Source organism: Euleptes europaea, chromosome 2 (assembly GCF_029931775.1).
Source record: "Euleptes europaea isolate rEulEur1 chromosome 2, rEulEur1.hap1, whole genome shotgun sequence".
NCBI classification, from domain to species: Eukaryota; Metazoa; Chordata; class Lepidosauria; order Squamata; family Sphaerodactylidae; genus Euleptes; species Euleptes europaea.
The window spans coordinates 18,782,831-18,803,397 of record NC_079313.1 but is presented as its reverse complement, the minus strand read 5'-3'; the positions used below and the strand labels follow the sequence as shown (position 1 = coordinate 18,803,397).

The following is a 20,567-nucleotide window of genomic DNA, read 5'->3' as shown; positions in this document are numbered from 1 at the left end:
ATGAGGTTGGAGTGAGGTTCCACCAAAATGCAAATGATACCCAGCTCTGAACCTGTGCCTGAAGAATCTTGGAAGGGGCCATACAGGCCATCTAGTCCAACCCCCTGCTCAATCCAGAATCAGCCTAGAATATCCCTGATAAGTGTTTGTCCAGCCTCTGCTTAAAGACTGCCAGTGAGGGGGAGCTCACCACCTCCCTAGGTAGCTGATTCCACTGTCGAACAACTCTTACTGTAAAATTTTTTTCCTAATATCCAGCTGGTACCTTTCCGCCATCAATTTAAACCCATTATTGCGAGTCCTGTCCTCTGCTACCAACAGGGATATCTCCCTGCCCTCCTCTAAGTGACAGCCCTTCAAATACTTAGAGAGCAATCATGTCCCCCCTCAACCACCTCTTCTTCAGACTAGACATTCCCAACTCCCTCAGCCTTTCCTCATGGGGCTTGGTCTCCAGGCCCCTGATCATCCTCCTCACTCTCCTCTGCACCCGCTCCATTCTGTCGACATCCTTTTTGATGTGAGGCCTCCAGTGCTGCACACAATACTCCTGGTGCGGCCTGACCAATGCTGTGTACAGCAGAACTATGACATCTTGCAATTTAGATATTATGCCTCTGTTGATGCACCGAAAGATCGCATTAGCTTTTTTTGTCACTGCGTCACACTGGCTGCTCATAGTTAACTTACGGTTCACTCTTCTCTTCCACACTGCTACCCAGAAGTGTATCCCCTGTCCAGTATGCATGTCCCTCGTTTTTGTTACCCAGGTGTAGAACTTGGCACGTATCCTTGTTGAATTGCATCTTGTTCACATCCACCAACTTTTCCAGTGTTCAAATCTCGTTGGATTCTCTCTCTGTCTGGAGAAGGTAACACGATGGATGAGGGCCAATAAGTTCAGTCTAAACAGAATTTGAAGTACTATTGGTCAATGAAAGTGCTTGAGAACTGAGCAGTCAGACTGCCCTAGAGCAGAGTGTACTCCTGGAGGAGCAGGTTCATAGCCCAGGGATACTGCTGGATCCTGGCCTATGGTTGGAGGCTCTGGGCTCCTCTGGAGCATGTAGTGCTGTTCACCAGCTTTGGAGGTACACTAGCTATGGCCATTCCTCTAAGTGAATAAGGTAGCTTGTGTGCCACAAGGTCACAGTGTTGCTTACCTGTAACTTGTTCATTGAGTGTTCCTCGTTGCAGGCACACATGGGAACTGTGCATGCGCAGGCTAGCCACATGCGCAGTTCCCATGTGGGACTGCGAAGAGGCCATGAAGATGAAAACAGTGTTGCTTACCTGTAACTGCTGTTCATCAAGTGGTCCTCTTTGCAGGCACACATGGGAACTGTGCATGCACAGGCCAGCTGCATGCGCAGTTCCCATGTGGGACTACAAAGAGGCCACGAAGATGAACATCTGAGTTTGTAGTGACCACTTGTTTAAAAGTTACATTAATTTCAGAGCCAGGCAGTTTGAATGGCATAATCCCATCCTTTATGTCCTGCCATCCTGGGAGCTTGACGGTGGCATATAAATTTGAGTCTATTTTGCTTGTGTATCCTTACAGAATCTCCCACTCACATAATGAGCTGCCAGAGTAAGCAAACCTATAAGCCCCTGCAGAATAACCCTTCGGGTGTCCTCTTCAAGTGCCCCAACTCTGGAAATATGTCCTTCAGCAACAAGAACCATGTGCCAAGGCAAGACTCTCATGCGGCCTTCAAGAAAGGTAATCACTTTGCCCTTTTTAATGTCTCTATCCTTGCTGCTAAAACCTTCCAAAGCCAGTGTGGTATAGCGATTATGAGCAATGGACTCTAATCTGGAGAACCGGGTTTGATTCCCCACTCCTCTGCATGAGCGGTGGACTCTAATCTGGCGAACTGGGTTGGTTTCCCCACTCTTCCACATGAAGCCAGCTGAGTGACCTTGGGCTAGTCATAGGGCGAAAACGCATGGTTGCTTTAGCCTCCTTCATTCCAAGTTTCAGCCAGGATTCAGCCAGGATCGAATGCATGTTAGGCGAAACGCATGCGTTCGATCCTGGCTGAATCCTGGCTGCAACTTGGAATGAAGGAGGCTAAAGCGACCATGCGTTTTCGCCCATAGTTCTCTGTGAACTCTCTCGGCCCCACCTACCTCACAAGGTGTCTGTTGTGGGGAGGGGGAGGGAAGGAGATTGTAAGCCAGTTTGATTCTCCTTAAAAAGGTAGAGAAAGTTGGCATATAAAAACCAACTCTTCTTCTTGCTGCATTGGCTGTCCCAAAACCCTTGTAGCACTTGATTTCATCACTTTAGACTGGGAGATACCCACTTCACTGTTGAAGTCAGGCTAGAAAAGTTGATGTTGTGGGTTGGGTGAGCCTTTGTGGACAGAATGCCATGGGGTGCCTGTGGCGGTACAGCGAGGAAGGAAAATTGGGTGAGGGCATCTCTCGGAAGCAGGTGAAGGGTCATCTAGAAGAGAAGGGAGGCAGGGAATTGTGTGCATGGGCAAAAAAATTTACGCTTGCACATGGTCCTGATCCACAATAGGCTTGTTTCTTGAGCAGGTAATAATGTTGTGTGCCTTCCACAGGGGAACAAGACAGTCCACTGTCTTTAAATGGTGGTCCTGCTGGATTAAACGCATCGAGGAGCGACGGTAGCTGCCGGCTGGGAATCGAGAAGATAACGGAGGAATGGCCAGACTGGAGCGAGTGTGAGGAGCCAGAGACAGATCAAAGCACAACAGTCTGTACCGGAAGGCAAGAAGAGTTTTGTGCTGGCCGTAGCCCCTGTCTTACCAACCATCCCGCAGATAAGAAAACCTGGGCTGACAAGGCTTACCTCCCTTCCTCTCAAAGGTCCTCAGGAAACAGCCCCGATGCCCTAGGGTCCGACGAGAGCGCTGAGCCTCACCTCCTACCCCGCACGCTGGAGCTCAAAAGAGAATTTAGAACTCTGCCTTCCAATTCTTCCTCGGGGCCCAGCAGCAACGGCAGCGGTTATGACCACAAGGACCTGCAGGACGAAATCTCCAGGCAGCCCAAGGCATCGCACCTAGAAAGGTCTCCGAAGCTGGGAGGCGGTTTAGGAGAGGAGTTCACGATCCAGGTGAAGAAGAAAGAGTTGCATGACCCTGAACTGGACTGGTTTGCTGATATGGTGCCAGACATCAAGCCGGCATCAGCGCTCCAGGTTTTGCCAGAGCTGGGGCCCTGTCCTGTTGCTCAGAGCAACTTAGATGCAGTCTCCAGCAGTGTGGGTGATGCTCAGAAGGTGCAGTTTTCTGCCAAATTTGCAGCTGCCGCCGTTACAGAGGTGAGGATTTTAGGGCTGCGTTCTTGAGGCACGGAACTCCGCTGCTGCACTCAGATTGCCCTGCGTTAACTGGGTAGTAAGTAATGTTGCTGCCTTCTCAGCCTATAATGCTGAGCCGACTAAGCAAGGAAACGGTGCCGTGGAACGCAGGCAGGATGCTGCTGCAGTCGTTTCGCTTGTGGGCTTCCTAGAGGCACCTGGTTGGCCACTGGGTGAACAGACTGCTGGACTTGGTGGGCCTTGGTCTGATCCAGCAAGGCTATTCTTACGTTCTTATGGAACAGTACAAGATTTTGCGGCAGCCTTTTGTGTATAGAGCGGGGTCGAGGGGAGAAGGACGCTGTCAACCCAAGAGGCGCGGCTCACCCTCGAGACCCCCCCTCAGGCGCGGGCGCCGCGGGAGGAGGGACGCTCCCAGAAGGTCCTGGTAGAGCCGCGGAGGCCCTGGGCCGCGAGGGGGCCGCAGGAAGCTACCTGCTACTGGGGGCGCCGTCCCCGCCCGGGACGGCGCCAGCCCGGAACAGCTGGTTGGGGGGAGGGCGAGACGGCGAGGCTGGGACTCCCCGCGCAGCCGAGACAGCGGCCTCAGGCCAGAGCTGCGCCGCTGCTGAGGGCCCCGGCGCCGCCCAGCTGACCGGCGGGCGAGTACGGACGGGACGGGGGCGTGGCCCACGGCCTCAGCGGAGGGGGAAGGGGGGTGGAGCAAGCCCCGAGGGCCCTTTATGTGCTTGGGAGGCGAAGACAGGGGAAGAGGGGGAAGGATAAAAAGGCGGGAGAAGCTGAGACTGAGGAGGAGAGTTCCAGCAGTGGCAACCCTAAACCCTGTGCGGTGACAGAGGGCAAGCTGGCTGCTACCGACGCAACCGCAGCGAGCCCGTGCGTGCCCACAGAGAGGGCACGCGTGCCATAGGTTCAACAACACAGGCCTAAAGCATTCCTGACAAGTGTTCGTCCAACCGCAGCTTGAAGACTGCCAGTAGGGCTTTCCTAGGCAGCCGATTCCACTAGGAACGTATTTCATCATAAGTTTTCTTGAGTCAAACCTAACTTCATCAGGTGAATGAAAACTATACATCCATAAAACCAATTAAAGGCTGCAAACAACAGGGTGGAAAATCAACTGAGTGGAATATTTTTGATTAGATGGGTTCTTAAACTGGCCTTTCTTTGCAGTGTGTCTCCCCACTCCTGGCCTTCCTCTTTGCCAGCTATAAAAGTGCTAGTGGATTCCTGCTTTATTTTCTATACACTAAAAAAAAAAAAAAACCACCTTCCCGGGTTAAACTTGTTTTGACCTGTTTCTATGTTTAGCTTCCCTAGGCACCAGTTAATCTGTTTTGCTAGCGAGATCCCATGGGAGTCTAATGTTTGCATAATTATTCCAGGTAGATGACATTGGCTGGGAAGAAGAAGAGGAGCTGAAGTGGGAAGATGAAACCAACTGGTGATACAAGGCCTTTGCACTGGAGTTTGCTGCTTCTACTGTGCCCTGGACAATTTTTACTCCACAAGCAGCAAAAGGACTCAGAATAGCTTCCGACTCGGAGCAAGTATTTACTTTTCTGACCTGCAAGGAGGACCTCCTGTCCTCGGTGCTAGAAAAAAAAACAGCTCTTGGACTGAGGGATGCATTGAAGATTTTATCTTACTGGAACAGCTGTTTGCAGAGAACACTAGGAAAAATAAATGGATAATTCACTAATTGTGTTTATACCATCTGTTCAGTTAGAAAATTAAGCCCCAAAGTACTCCTGTATAGATATATGCAGGATGCTGCAATAAATTTTCTCCAAAAGCTCTTGTCTAAATAGACTTGAGGATGGGCTTGGTAATATGGAATAGCAACAAATCTATTTTGTTCTTAAAGGACTGGGTTTGTTCCTACCCGTCTGCCACTGTCAAGGCTTTTGTTTCCAGAAGGGAGCCTCTGAACGAAAGCCACTGTGAAGCCAACACCTTTATGTTTTTAACTACATTATGTTGTTTTAAAAGAGTCTAGTCCTTCCAGTGGCAGGCAAATGTTTTCGCCCTCGGTGAGTATTTTTACTCTTCCAGCCAACAGGCTGCTGTGACCTGTACAGACCAAAACAGCTGCTGCCATTCTTGGCTTAAGTATGGAAGGAGTCCAGAGTTGGAAGCGTAGCAGTGGTCAGCATGAGCTTTCCTTCAGACTGTCCAGGGTTGTCTGCAGTGCTTCCAGTTTCTTGGCAAGCCATGCTGGGGGCGGGCCTTTCTGCAGCAGCAGCTTCATCGTCTCCATGGCCCCTGCGGCACGGTCAACTGCAGACTCGTATTGCCTCTCGCTGGGCGAGTAGCACATTCTTTTCGGGGAGGACTGCAGTTGAAACACAAGAAGACTTCCATGGCATAGTGTCTCTGACAATAAAGCATTAACAAATGCTAGAGGACCCAAAACACACATTCTTCTATTCCTTCTTCCCCAAAAGAGCTTAATGAAGTGGGATTTGCTTCTCAGGTTCTAGACGCCTATGGTTTCTTATGTAGAAACTCGCAAATGTCTGAAAGCCGAGGGGAAAGTTGCCCAAACAGTTTTGTCTGCCAGGAGTTCCCCTCACCCAACCTGCACTGGCAAAGAAGAGGTTGCAGTGCTCTGGGAAACAGCCACCTAGACACACTTTTAAAAGTTGGCCCACCCCTGTGTAAACGGGGCCCTTGCGTAGGACATTCCCACTGTGGGCCATGTAATGATGGATTCTATCCATAGAAATTCAAGGCTGGGAAAGGGGCTGCTACAAAACTCCTTTCATGGGGGTTCCTTAAAACAGTGGTGAGAGCCAGAGCGGTGTAGTGGTTAAGAGTGGTGGACTCTAATCTGGTGAAACCGGGTTTGATTACCCACTCCTCCGTATGCGCAGCAGACTCTAATCTAGAGAACTGGGTTGGATGCCTCTGAAAACCACCTAAATCACTCACACTTAGCCTTAGATCAATCTCACAAAACAATACAAAAGTGCTCATGATCTCTCGATTGACCAGCTAATGATGGAGGAAGCCATAGATTACAATACTCTGTAGAATTCACTACAACATGCTGAGAAAGAAAAAAATGGTGACTCAATAGAGTCTGCTGGGGTCACAAACTCTCCTTACTGCCGATACTTTAAATAAAATTTATGAGAAAATAGATAATCTATCAAATTTAGTTTTAAACAATATCCTAACAAAGAAACACGAGAAAATCCAGAATCTTAAAAAAGAACCCATTTTTGTGCCTGACAATTGTTGTATTGTGCTTGATATCCATCGTTTTAGAGGAAAAACAGTCAATTGGAATAGTAAATGGCTAATAAAGGAACACCTAGCTTGCCTTCTGAATTTACACCCAACATCAATTGATTTAAAATTCTATGACCACCTATCTAGTAATCGTCACTCTTGTAAACTAATACTTTTATTTTACTCCCCAAAATTACCAGCTCTAATTTTATCAAATTGGGAGTGGCTATGTAGCCATGGCATTTACCCCCAACACCCCCTCAAAACTACTGCAGTCTCCCTCCTGTCTGTCCCTTGCTGAAATTCTCAGACTACATAAGAACCGGGTTGGTTTCCCCACTCCTCCACATGAACCCTGCTGGGTGACCTTAGGCCAGTCACAGTTCTCTCCAAAATCTCTCAGCCCCACCTGCTTGTGGGGAGGGAAGGTGATTGTAAGCCGCTTTGAGACCCCTTAAAGGTAGAGAAAAGCGGGGTATAAAAAACTAACTCTTCAAAGTTACTACGGAGGAGAAAATTCTGGAAGTTCTTCCGTCCACCCCTCTGCCCCATTACAAAGGTCCTACGCTTTTATAGTAGCCAGAGTAAGCTGTGGAGCAGGGCCACTTCCTGGCTTTCTTTCACAGGGCAGTTGGGTTAACAAGACTGCAGATCCACCCCAAAACGACTTCTTTGTTGACCAAGGTCTCCAAGACCACCTTTTTCCAATGATTCTGGGCAAGGGGCATTACTGGCATTTGGCTCATTCACATCTGATGAGGCTCCTCACCCACGAGGGTGCAACATACCTCTGATACGGCCATTCTTAGTCTCTCTGCTCTATCCTCTACCAAGACGCGATTGAAAAGGACATTTTCCTCTTTCATTCGTTCCGCTCTGGCTTCTTTGGTCTCCTCTGCACGGCAGCCCTGGGAGAAAAGGCCACCAGAGGAGTAACTAAGGAGAGGCAGCTACATTATCCATCAGAGACTAGGTCCCCCAATGGCAGGCTGATTAAAGAAAAAAATATCCACATCTTTTCATACAGCTCAGAGGCTGTACAATGAAGTAACAAAGATGATCGTCATGCCCTGACAAAACCAAAGTCAGTAAAGAGCAAGAAACTACACCCAGTCACAACTAAGCAAGGTCAGCCAGAGAGGAGAACTAGTTTACACATCCATATATACAGAAACTCAATTTCAAGCAGTCAGGAAAAGGCTCTATGCAAGCCATCTTAAGCCTTGACCTGGATGGCCCAGGCTAGCCTGATCTCGGAAGCTAAACAGGGTAAGACCTGGTTAGTAATTGGATGGGAGACCATCCAGGAATACCAGGGTTGCTATGCAGAGGAAGGCAATGACAAACCAACTGTTACAGTGCAATCCTGAGTGGGGTGTAGTTGTGTCGGGGTTGGCACAACTATGCCACCTCCTGAGCGGCTTCCCAGCCCGAAATAACAAGGGAAAAGGGTAATTTTTACATAACCCTGTAAAACTCCTCCCTATCTCCACAGGAACTTTTAGCCAGCAAAAAGGCAGGCACAGCCCTGTTTAACCCTATGGAGAAGTTTTACGGGGTTACAGGGCAGCATTTCCCTGGTGCAAGGGCTCACACCGGTGTCAAAGGGTGCAGTCCTGGGGAAATGCCACAGTGGCAGCAGCAACGTTGCCCAAGCATGGCGCTGCTGCCCAGCTCCCTGGCGTAAGTGGCCCTGCGCCAGCGTCCATGCCTGTTTAGCTTTCACAAGTGGTACTTACGCCGGCATCAGAAGTGCTCTGCCTGTCTCTTGCCTTGAAAACCCTACTGGGTTGCCATAAGTCGGTTGCGACTTGACAGCACTTCACACACACACACACACACACACACACACAAGCCATCTCAAAGTCAGGATAAAAGTGCCCTGCATCCCTCACTTCAGGCAAGCCAGTCCCAAAGGTTACAAGGTGCTAGATGTCCCCCCTGCCATTGTTCTGGCCCTGAAGAGGTGGCCGGGAGGCAGCATGCTCTGACCCAGTGCTGCATGCTTCCCCTTGGCCTGGACGAGAGGGGTCAAGTAGCAAAAGGGGGCAAATTGCCCCCTCACCTGCAAATGGTTCCAAAAGAACCTCCATTCCCTTGCCGTTAGCCTGGCCCGGGGAAGATGTTACCTCCCACTCTGTCGGACCCACTTCCCTGCTAATCTCTATGGGAATAAAATAAAAGCAAACTGAACCCAAAGTGGAAAGTCCTACCTCCCACTGGCAGGGCTGAACACTCGGCTCATTTGCGTAGCCTCCCCTAAAGAGCAAGGGGGAGGAGGAGGAACCTGACCTGGACTCTGGCAGAGAACGGAACGAACTATTCGAAGCCGAGAATAAAGATACTAAATTCCTATCTCCCGCCAATTTCCCCTACTGAAAACAGACTGCGAAGGCCGTTCCTTGCAATCAAGGCTTCTCTGTGTCCTTCCCTCAATGATATCATGTTATACTGAAGTTCTGCATGACAGTCAAACCAGCAGCTTGGCTCAACTTCCCCCCACTGTCAGGGACTTCCTGTGCCAGTCGCTGGTGGCTTTTCCACTGAATGGGATAGCAGGAACTTAGAATACAGCTATCAGAGGAAGGGTGGCACATACATGGCACAAGAAAGAAGGCAAGTCACCTCAGGCAATGACTGAAGTCATCGAGGGACGGAAGAAAAAAGATTCAAATTTTTTGATTGAAAAGTTTTGGAATTCACGTTTCCTGAACATAAATGCATACTCAGTGGCTGTTATAATAGTTAAACCATCTTGGATTTAAAACCTGATCTCGTAATAGCTTTATAGTTTGTATAAATAAAATACCTTTGACAGGAAACAAACAACTTTGTTTTTAGTTTCTTCCGAGCTGAGGCACTGAGGAATGATGTCTTCATGGCTTGTTTCCTTTAAGAAAGAAAAGGGAATGTTCACAGAGTTTGTTTTTATATGCCGACTTCTCTACCACTTAATCACCTTCCCTTCTCCTCCCCACAAGACACCCTGTCAGGTAGGTGGGGCTGAGAGAACTGTGACTAGCCCAAGGTCACCCAGCTGGCTTTGTGTGGAAGAGTGGGGAAACCAACACGGTTCACCAGATCAGAGTCCACCATTCCAAACCACCGCTCTTAACCAATACACCACGCAGGCTCTCTCCTGAACTGTTTACTACACTACTTCCTTCCACGACGGCAAAAATCAAGGACCACCACAGTATTTCCCCAAAACAACTGGGGGAACTTTGTTCCAGCAGAATTGAGAACAAAACTGTGTGAAGCTTATCATTCAAAGTCCAGCGGTGAAATCCAGGCTCCTAAATTTTCTCTGCCCTGTTCAACTTCCTTTCTCACTGTTTGCCAACCAATACATATGTTTTAATTTTATTTTAAAATTCCATACTGCTGTTTGTTTTTAACACTGTACCTGAAGTATTTTGATTTAAAGCAGTCCTACATTGTGATTTTAAAATTATGGCATTCTGTGTTTTTATGTAATTATTTTATAAGCTGCCTGGAGAAAAGCAGCAACAAATATTTTAAACAATAATAACAACTAAGTGGCTGATAATGATCAAAATAAAAAGTTGCTGCTGAAATACAAGTCCAAAGTGCGGCTGTCCTCAACAAGGGCCAGGGTAACAAAACTGTAACAAATGGGTAGCCAACAGAGTGTGTGAAGAATGGGAGTAATATGCACCATCTAGTTCCCAGTAAGAGTTGAGCCGTGGCATTCTGCACCAGTTGCAGTTTCTGAGTGAATTTGAGGGGAGACCAATTTACGTACATTACAGTAGCCTAGCCTTGATCTCCGTGCCGTGGATCCCGGTGGTCAGATCAGCCTTCTCAAGGTAAGGAGCCATCTTACAGACTACACTGAGTTGGAGAAAACCTTTTTTTGCAGCTGCATTGACTTAATGAAGCAGGATCCAGTATGGCCCAAAGGCCAAACTGATTCAGCGAGAGTCAGTTGAACTCCATCAACAGTGGGGAGAACAATATCCTTCAAGGCAGTAACCAGGCAGCTATTTAGATCCTCTACCACATCACCTAAGCCCCATGGCGCAGAGGGGTAAACTGCGGTACTGCAGTACAAAGCTCTGCTCACGACCTGAGTTCGATCCCGACGGGAGTCAGTTTCAGGTAGCCGGCTCGAGGTCAACTCACCCTCCATCCTTCCAAGGTCGTTCAAATGAGTACCCAGCTTGCTGGGGGTAAAGGGAAGATGAGTGGCAGTGGCAAACAACCCCATAAACAAAGTCTGCCTAGTAAACGTCAGGATGTGACATCAGCCCATGGGTCAGGAATGACCCAGTGCTTGCACAGGGGACCTTTACCTTTTACACCACATCACCAGGAGATTTGGATAAGGACATATAGAACTGAGTATTGTCAGCCAACCCCCAAAACTGCAAATGATTTGACCTAAGGATGAAAAGCATGGTCTTATGGAGAATGGCCCTTTATGGTCCTGATCCAGCAAGTTAACCATAACTAAGCAGCATTAGAAACAATGGAACTAGTCTGTTGCAACTATTTTTAGCTGAGGTAAGCCCTACTGATGTAAGTGGGTGAGTGTAAAGTATGGATTCTAAAGAGCTTTATTTGGGGGTGACTGTCCATTCGCCCCTGCCATGGTAGAAATGCTCTTACCTCTGCAAACTGGGTAAATGCCTCTAGGGCATGCTGATGAATCAGCCAGCTACTGCTGGCCAGCAAAGAAGCAAACAGACAGGACAGCTTGGACAGAACCGGTACCTAACAAGCAAACAACAGTTATTATTTGTGCTTCTATCCCTATATAGTCTCTTGACCTCCCTTCTTGGAATAATTAAAATGACAAACTGAAAATAGGAAATTTGCTGGCAAAGAAACCTTACTTCCCACCTTCCAAAAAGAAGCGACAAACAAAATACTGGCCTCTGCCATCAGTTTGTCCACACGTACAATACCCTACGAAATACTGTAAAAAGTGTCAGTTTGAAACTGAAGCTGCCAGCAGTCAGTGACTTCCAGGCTGAAATAAACTCAATAGCAAGAACTCCACTATTCCCAGAGTCCAATTAAAAATGACCAACTCTGGAGGACTAAGGGGTCTTACTCTGCCTATGCCTTCCTTCATGGCTTTCTGAAAACTATTAGCAATATGGAATTATCAGACTCTGCTTACTTGGACCTTCCTTAACTGCTTGATGGCTGCTATTGATAAATTAATTTTCAAGGTTCTGGTGCTATTGTATCATTGTGTGTGTGTGTGCGTGAGTGTGTTAAGTGCCGTCAAGTTGTTTCCGACTCATAGCGACCCTATGAATCAATGTTCTCCAAAAGGTCCTATCCATAACAGCCTTGCTCAGGTCTTGCAATTGTCAGAATCAGGCGTTTACCTCTAGCATCCCTCAAAAGCAGATTCATCCAGGCAGATAGCTCTGAAGCAATAATACTTTGTTAGGAGCAATAAGGTAAATAAAAGAGCTGACTGTCTACGAACGAGGAAGGCTGCTAATGGCAAGAGATGGGTAGAATACATGGTTAAAAACACTTCAGCTAGAGAAAGGGAAAACAAAGTGAAACAGTTCCGAGATAACGTTCCCGGGGCACGGTAGACAACACAACAGCTGGGGGTTAATAACAGGATGAGAAATTATATACAGAGTTTGTGGCATGTGAACCAGAACTTGACCTGAAGCCAACCTCTGGCCTGGGTCCTGCCAAGAGCCCTTCTTCAGGTGACTTTGGTCAGAACCTGACAGCAAATTGAGGGCCGTGGCTTCCTTTACAGAGTCAATCCATCTCTTGTTGGGTCTTCCTCTTTTCCTGCTGCCCTCCACTTTTCCTAGCATGACTTGTCTTTTCTAGTGACTCTTGCCTTCTCATAACGTGACCAAAATACGACAGTCTCAGTTTAGTCATTTTAGCTTCTAGGGTCAGTTCAGGCTTGATTTGATCTAAAACCCACTGATTTGTTTTTTTGGCGGTCTAGGGTATCCGTAACACTCTCCTCCAACACCACATTTCAAAGGAATCTACTTTCTTCCTATCAGCTTTCTTCATTGTCCAGCTCTCACACCCATACATACTAACAGGGAATACGATGGCATGAATTAACCTGATATTGTATCATTGTGTTCACCCATAAATGACGCATGTAAAAAGATACACACAAAGGATACCATATTTACCTGACAATCTGGTGGAATAAATAATTTCCCCACTGACGAGAGAAAATCTAAGATCTCAAGCTGAATATGGTCAGGAGGACTGAGTTGGAGGAGAGAATTCTGCAATGCCAGTATCTGCATGAAGAGAGAAGTTTAAGAACAACCAAAATTAAAGGAGGATTACAGGAGAGGAATCTGTTCCAGTGTCTAAAGAGGCACATTCAAGTCCAACTAGTAAGACGCAATGCAAGGAGCGTGCCACCCACAACTGTCAACAACAAGCTCAGTCCCACAGAGTCAGAGTTATGCTTCTGAATTTATAAACACAAAACACAAGATGGCATTAAAACAGGGACGACAAACAACCAATACAGAAGCTCCAGCCACAGCTTCAGCCACACAAGCGGGATCACTGTAATGGCCCAGGGAAGAAAGCATGCACGCTCGCACGCGCTCAACAACACCGCTGCCAAAGGCTCGGGTACAGATTTCACCTCTTGCCTACAAAAGATGTGCCAGGCCAATATGTCTTGGGAGGGCGTTCCACAAATGAAGCATAACCACAGAGAAGGCTCTCTTGCTAGCAGACACCTGGTTTAGGAAACGGCAGCAGACAGTCCTTTAGCTACCCACGTCCTGGAGCGCTTAGGGGAGGGGTGTCAAACATTAAGCCCGTGGGCCGGATTCGGCCCCTTGAGAGCTCTTATCCAGCCCGCAAGGCAGCCTCCCCCCTACTCTCGATCTGGGTTGGCGAGGCATGGCCCGACCAAGTGATATTTATGTCATATCCGGCCCTCATAACTATTGAGTTTGACTCTCCTGGCTTCGGGCTTTCTAGGTCAACACCAGCAGTTTAAACTATATCTGGAAGCAAACTGTGAGCCTGGTTAGTGTTCTAGATCAGGTTTGCTAGCTTGCTTTAAACCCTGACAGATGGGCCTCCTGTTTATCATTGATATAAACGCAACACCAAACCACCGTTAAGGCCATTAAGGGACAGAAGTGTGTATGTTTGGGGGTGGGGGGAGGATTCCAGAAGAAAAAGAAGAGTTGGTTTTTATATGCAAACTTTCTCTACCTTTTAAGGAAAATCAAACCAGCTTAGAATCACCTTCCCTTCCCCTCCCTACAACAGACACCTGGTGAGGTAGGTGGGGCTGAGAGAGTCCTGAGAGAACTGTGACTGGCCCAAGGTCACCCAGCTGGCTTCATGTGGAGGAGTGGGGAAAACAATCTGGTTCACCAGATTAGAGTCCGCCGCTCATGTGGAGGAGTAGGGAATCAAACCCAGTTCTCCAGATTAGAGTCCACCGCTCTTAACCACTACACCATGCTGACCATGGTATTTGACCTGCACCCAGCCTGACAGGCATGCAAGCTACACTCCCCAAAACAAAATAAGCCCAACCTTCATGCCCCTTGCATTTGTGGAGGAAGAATATCTTAAGTACTTTTTTTCCCAGCCACCTCCTATGTATCGGTGAGCGAAAGTATGGCCTGTTTTGAGTGTGAAGCAAATTTGCCATCTGTCACCTGGCCCTATGAATGCCAGAAGGCATAATCTCCTGACTCTGCCTTTTGAAAGTCAGGGTTCTTGTGACTGCAGAGTAGCAGAAAGCAAGGTTGTAGTAAGAGCTGCATAGGTAAACACACCTTTCATTATTAGCAGCAATCTGGGTTGACAAATGCCTTGCTAGACGGGTGTGTTGCAGCCAGCCTCGGCCACCGCACTGGTTCTTACCTGAATTAGCATTTGAGGCTCTACTATTTGGATGCAATGCTTCAAAAGTTGAAACGTCAAGCACAAGGCCTGCTGCAGACAGGGCTGACTGGAGACCTTCACAGGACAAGAAAACCATGCTACGGTTATAAGAATAAAAATCAGAACTTCAGGCAAGCTAATTCCTATGCAGGTTGTCTAAACTATTCATATGCGAGGGATGGGACACAGCAGATGCCAGCTCAAAGCCTGATTTGGAGCCTCCCCCAAAACCCAAGATAAACATGAAAGGGGCAGAAACCAGGCCTTGAAGGTAGGGGAGGAGGAGCAGCAAAGGCAAAAACAAAGTAACTCCCCTCTTGCCCCACTCTGCCATGGTAGACCCGGGTCACCAGGCTTAGGGTTGCCTCTCCTCCCTGGCACAGCCGGCTGGGTTCAGGAATAGGACTGCAGGACAGGTGCCAGCCGGGAAGAGGGGGCCCTGGCACCCAACGGCAGCCTCTGACTGCTCAGAGAACGAAGAATGTGCTATAGCCTCCCAAGCATTTCCATTTCTGGCCAAATAAACTAGTTAAATGAGCCCCGTGGCGCAGAGTGGTAAGCTGCAGCACTGCAGTCAAACGCTCTGCTCATGACCTGAGTTCGATCTCGACGGAAGTCGGTTTCGGGTAGCCGGCTCGAGGTTGACTCAGCCTTCCATCCTTCCGAGGTTGGTAAAATGAGCATCCAGCTTGCTGCTGGGGGTAAAGTGTAGATGGCTGGGGAAGGCAATGGCAAACCACTCCGTAAACATAGTCTGCCTAGTAAACGTTGGGATGTGACATCACCCCATGGGTCAGGAATGACCCGATACTTGCACAGGGGACTACCTTTACCTTTAAACTAGTTAAAGATTCCCTGGACTGCAGATCAAATGTTTAATGAGGGCCAGCAGATTCATACTGTGAAAAGTAGGTTGAAGCGACTCAATGTTTCTCATTTATTACACTTATTAAAAAAACCCCACCACTGTGCTATTTTAAAAGCTATAGAATTCATACTCCTCCCTCAGACTGTTTGAACGCCATCACAGTCTAAATGCTAGCACTGATTCGGTCACAGCAGAGTGCTGCCCCTTTCCCCGTTTCTGTTTGGGGTTATTTCCCAGAGGGGCACTTCTTTGCCTGTTGTTTTCCTAGCAGGGTAAGAAAGCAGAAATCAGAGCCTCTCTCTACGGATGCAACAAAACCTGCATCCTCACAAGAGCCGGCAGCACACGAAATGCTGCCAGGAATCGATATGGCAAGGAATGGGGAGGGGCTGTGGTTCAGTGGTAGAGCATCTGCTTGGCATGCAGAAGGTCCCAGGTTCAATACCTGGCATCCCCAATTAAAGAGACCAGGCAAGTAGGTGATATGAAAGACCTCAGCCTGAGACCCTGGAGAGCCGCTGCAGGTCTCAGTAGACAATACTGACTTTGATGGACCGAGGGTCTGATCCAGCATAAGGCAGCTTCATGTGTTCATGTGGAATGCTCCTGCTTCTGTTATCAACACCAAGTCTGTTCTCTCTCACACACACTTCTGGAATCCTCTCACTACTGCAGGGAGGCAGCATCTGATTTCTCTGATATATACCACATACCTCAGGGGTAATGCTGAATGATGCAGCAGCGTGGGGAAAACAGAGCATTTTCTAACCTGTGTAACATTTACAGCAGCCAAAAGCTGACCGGCGGCTCTGACAAGCGCCGACTGCTGTCCCGCCTCCAGAGTCTCTCCGGCCGTCTGGCACACTGACAACAAGGCAGAAAGAGCGGCATTCTTGCAGAGAAGGGAAGAGATACGAGAAGGTTAAGAACATGCCACGGGCTGAACGCTACAGCAAAGAAGTTCTCGAGATATAAACGGAGCCCCAAGGAGCAGATTTAGAAGCTTAGTTCCATGACAGCGAAACTTTTAAAAAATGCAGAGATAACACATATTTTAAGGGACTAATTTATGAAAATCAGCTGGACTTTGTTCCAGCAGCTATGGGTACGCCAGAAGCTTCATCGCGGTTGACTGGATATCAGTTTAGATATTTTTTTTTTAAGTTAGCATTAATGTTAAAATTAGTTGAACATTTAGCGATGGCAAGCTTTATTATGTAATTGTAAAAGCATTAACATTATAGAGAATTAATGAGCAAGCAAAATTAAGAGCACCGCCCAGGCTAGCCTGATCTCGTCAGATCTCAGAAGCTAAGCAGGGTCAGCCCTGGTTAGTATTTGGATGGGAGACTACCAAGGAATACTAGGGCTGCTGTGCAGAGGAAGGCACTGGCAAACTCTGTTAGTCTCGTGCCATGAAAACCCCAAAAAGGGGTCGCCATAAGTCTTGAAGGCACTTTGCACACACACACATTCTTAAGATGCTAGAATAGTTTATTATTAAGGAAAATTATTGTAATGTTAACTAATTTTCATATGGTCACCCAGATCTTATTTCTTTGTTCCTTTTATAGGTATATGTACGGTATTGTTTTCTGTTTTTCTATGTATTTTCTCATTTTCTATTCTTCATTCTTGTTTGTATTTTTTACTGACATGAGATAAAATAAGAGATTGATAAGCACCTAGCAAAAACTGTTTGTGCATATTTGGGTTTTCTCAGCAACCTGAACAAAAAAGTTTTTTTTTAAAGTGAAAGCTTTCTATTCCCAGCATTCTGTGCTCTGCGTCCTTCACAATGAAACCCGATGGGAGATTCCTAAACTTTACACAGTACGTTACAAGCAAAGCCGAATCTCTTTACAAATGAGGCAGGCCTTTGAAGAATGTGACAAGACAAAGCAATTGCACAATGCCTGTGGGGATCCCCCCCGTAACATTCAACAGGCAGAGATTCATAGAATCAGAGTTGGAAGGGGGCCTACAGGCCATCTAGTCCAACCCCCTGCTTAATGCAGGATCAGCCTAGAGCAGTGGTTCCCAAACCTTTCGGGCCACCGCCCCCTCAGTTACACCAATTCAACCCCAGCGCCCCCTACCCTATTCTATACAAAGCATTATTCAAAATTGGGGTTTGCATGACTCACTAAAGATAATGACAATAAAATTTCAAAACAGTAACAATTTCATTGCACATGTATTCAAAATCAAATTAAAACTTTTTAGTTGAAATTTATTCAACAAAAGTGATGAACTTGATCCAGCAGTATTAGCTCTTCAAAGTTTGGGGGGGAAATCTATTAGTTTCCACCAAATTTGCCAGCATGGTGCCATAGCTTGATCTCTTGTAAATTAGTGAACAACACAGTTGAAGGGGCCCACCTCTAGCGCCCCCCCCTGCTGCCCCCTTGCCTCTTTGTGCCCCCCTAGGTAATCCCACCGCCCCCCAGGGAGTGGTACTGCCCACTTTGGGAACCACTGAGCTAGAGCATCCCTGACAAGTGTTTCTCAACAAGATCCAAGCAGGGTTGATTCCCCGGCATTCACAAGCAGGAGTCCGTTCGGTCAAGTTTTGCCTTACCCCCCGTGGAAGCTCCTCCAGTAGCCTTTGGTTGCTCAGCCACTCTTCGCACTGTTCAAGTCCTGCCGCAAAAAGCTGATGAGCAACCTGCTTCCTAAGTGGAGCCATCAGGGCCTTGAGAGAAAAATGCTGCCACAAGACCAGATTCTCCAATTCTTTGGGAGGAAATCTTTGGATAAATGCCACCTGAAAAGGGGGACAAATTTTAGAGAGACCACCCCTGAAACCTGAACAGCGACTGAACATACATACCATGCGGAGCACACCTGAAGATTTCCAGGCTGAGAAGCCAAGAACCAAGCTCTCTTTAGCTCTTACACTGGAATGCAGGCACCTGGCAAACTGGAGTCTGTCTCCCCACCTACCACACCAACTGAGATTAAGTGAAATGTAAATGTCCAGAGAGCCACTGTGGTGTAGTGGTTAAGAGTGGCGGACTCTAAGCTGGAGAACCAGGTTCAATTCCTCACTCCTCCATACAAAGCCTTGCTGGGTCACAGTTCTCTCAGAATTCTCTCAGCCCACATGGAGGCAGGCAATGGCAAAGCACCTCCGAACATTTCTTGCCTTGAAAACCCTACGGGGGTCGCCATAATTCAGCTGTGACTTGACGGCACTTTCCACTACCAAATGTCCAGTGCCCATTTGTGCACACCTTAGGAATACCTTTGGGGAGGATTGTTGGTTGTCCAGTACTCCTGGCTAAGTATTCTGTGATTTAAATTACGTTATATTGAATTTTAAGGATTCATGATTAGCTGCTTTGGAGGTCTGTTATCAGTCAGAAAGACAACATATAAATATTTTTAAAGCTACAAATTTTCTTTTTCATTCCCTATTACACTAACTGCCCTAGCTTGATCTTGTCAAATCTCAGAAGCTAAGCAAAGTCAGCCCTGGGTAGCATTTAGATGGGAGACCTCCAAGGAATACCAAGGTCATGTGATGCGGAAATAGGCAATGGCACCACCCAACGTCTCTTGCCTTGAAAACCCTACATGGCTGAAACTTGATGGTTAAAAAAAAAATCACTCTAACAAACCAAAAACCAGCCTAAAATAATATACAATTTAACAGTCAGCTTCACCAATTAAAATTACAGGTTGAAGCAGACCAGGAGAAGACACAGCAATACTCACCTGGTGATCGGGAGCCGTCAGGAAGAGCAGGCGTCTCAACAGGACACCCAGCAGAGAGACCCGGTAATGTTCAGCAGGACAAGATCTTATCTGGATTGGGGAGTAAGAAACGATTTAAAATTAAATCAGAAGAATTTCCATCCAGACATTAGGAAGAATATTCTAACAGTTAGAGCGGTTCCTCAGTGGAACAGGCTTCCTCAGGAGGTGGTAAGCTCTCCTTCCCTGGAGGTTTTTAAGCAGAGGCTAGATGGCCATCTGTCAGCAATGCTGATTCTATGAACTTAGGCAGTTCATGAGAGGGAGGGCATCTTGGCCATCTTCTAGGGGTCACTGGGGGTGTGGGGGGGGAGGTAGTTGTGAATGTCCTGCATTGTGCAGGGGGTTGGACTAGATGACTCTGGTGGTCCCTTCCAACTCTATGATTCTATGATTATAAGCTCCCCGTGATCAAACAATCTAGTCACATTTTTAAAGTTCTAAAAAAAAGAAGGAAAAACACTGATAAACCTTTTTAAGGACCAAAAGCTGAAAACAATTAGCTGCATTTTAGGCAACATCCCAGACAATTATTTCCCTCTTGGTTTGTTACTGAGGCCAGATCTCAGACCCCACATGTGTATCTATTCCAACAGAGCCACATCCTAGTTTAGTCCACATTGTATAAATTATAAACAAGTGGAAATGAACTGAGCGATCCCTTTTGACAGATGCCTGCACAAGACAAGTAATACTTCAGTGATCTCGTCCAGGTGGCTCAAACAAATAAGCCTCAGACTACAGGGAAGGCAAAAAGAAAATCTCTCGCATCAGTCGCTGATCACGCCTGGATAAAATGGAGGAAAGAAGAACGATGTATGCCACTTTGGTTAACCAGTGTGGAGAAAGGAAATGAAATCAGTAAATGAAATCAGTAAATCAACAAATCATTATATTTGTATCAAGTATGAAATGAAACCCACCAACTGAGGATCTTGTAAAAAAAAAAAAATCGACATGAATACCTCTAGGCCCGTTTACCTTTTGTTGCATCTGACATGTTTGGTTCCTGTCTTTAATCAACCATATCATTTGGAATACATTTTGAATGATTATATCACTACAAAGGTAAAGGTAAAGGTAGTCCCCTGTGCAAGCACTGGGTCATTCCTGACCCAAGGGGTGATGTCACATCCCGACGTTTACTATGCAGACTATGTTCATCACTATCAGATTTATATTGCTTATGAAGTTACAACTCACAGAACTGTTACAAGCACTTGAAGAACTTAAAGGGAAGAGGAACAGCCCTCCCATTTTGTATTACCAATTTGGTCAAGGTCTTTCAGGAGGTGTCAAACAAAAAAAACCTGGGTTAGGATTTGGTTAGGACATGCCCATACACCATATTCTACTTACCAAACTGGCTATTGTAAACGCATGATGAGCACATAGATCTGCTGTTCCATACCTAGGTAATGAGAAGGACTGAAAAATTAGCAAGCCAGCTGGCTGACCTTCCTGTGTTTTACTAGTCTGTGTTGATCTTAAACTAGGGGTGTT

The 20,567-nt window shown here is 47.0% G+C and overlaps 2 protein-coding genes across 2 annotated transcripts in view; one reads left to right on the top strand and one right to left on the bottom strand.

The window, feature by feature from the left end:
- The window catches only part of SCYL3 (SCY1 like pseudokinase 3), a 29,450-nt gene extending 24,617 nt beyond the window's left edge, over positions 1 to 4,833 (top strand). The window contains exons 11-13 of the mRNA XM_056844446.1: positions 1,565 to 1,726; positions 2,577 to 3,301; positions 4,687 to 4,833. Coding sequence (XP_056700424.1) covers positions 1,565 to 1,726; positions 2,577 to 3,301; positions 4,687 to 4,749 — 950 coding nt within the window. The 3' untranslated portion in view covers positions 4,750 to 4,833. The remainder of the gene's footprint in view (positions 1 to 1,564; positions 1,727 to 2,576; positions 3,302 to 4,686) is intronic.
- A 617-nt stretch (positions 4,834 to 5,450) lies between these two features.
- Positions 5,451 to 20,567, bottom strand: part of FIRRM (FIGNL1 interacting regulator of recombination and mitosis) — a 48,109-nt gene continuing 32,992 nt past the window's right edge. The window contains exons 15-24 of the mRNA XM_056844442.1: positions 20,424 to 20,475; positions 19,026 to 19,115; positions 17,887 to 18,072; positions 16,075 to 16,197; positions 14,417 to 14,512; positions 12,697 to 12,810; positions 11,171 to 11,275; positions 9,348 to 9,428; positions 7,327 to 7,446; positions 5,451 to 5,636 (exon numbers count right to left, since the gene is read on the bottom strand). Coding sequence (XP_056700420.1) covers positions 5,451 to 5,636; positions 7,327 to 7,446; positions 9,348 to 9,428; positions 11,171 to 11,275; positions 12,697 to 12,810; positions 14,417 to 14,512; positions 16,075 to 16,197; positions 17,887 to 18,072; positions 19,026 to 19,115; positions 20,424 to 20,475 — 1,153 coding nt within the window. The remainder of the gene's footprint in view (positions 5,637 to 7,326; positions 7,447 to 9,347; positions 9,429 to 11,170; positions 11,276 to 12,696; positions 12,811 to 14,416; positions 14,513 to 16,074; positions 16,198 to 17,886; positions 18,073 to 19,025; positions 19,116 to 20,423; positions 20,476 to 20,567) is intronic.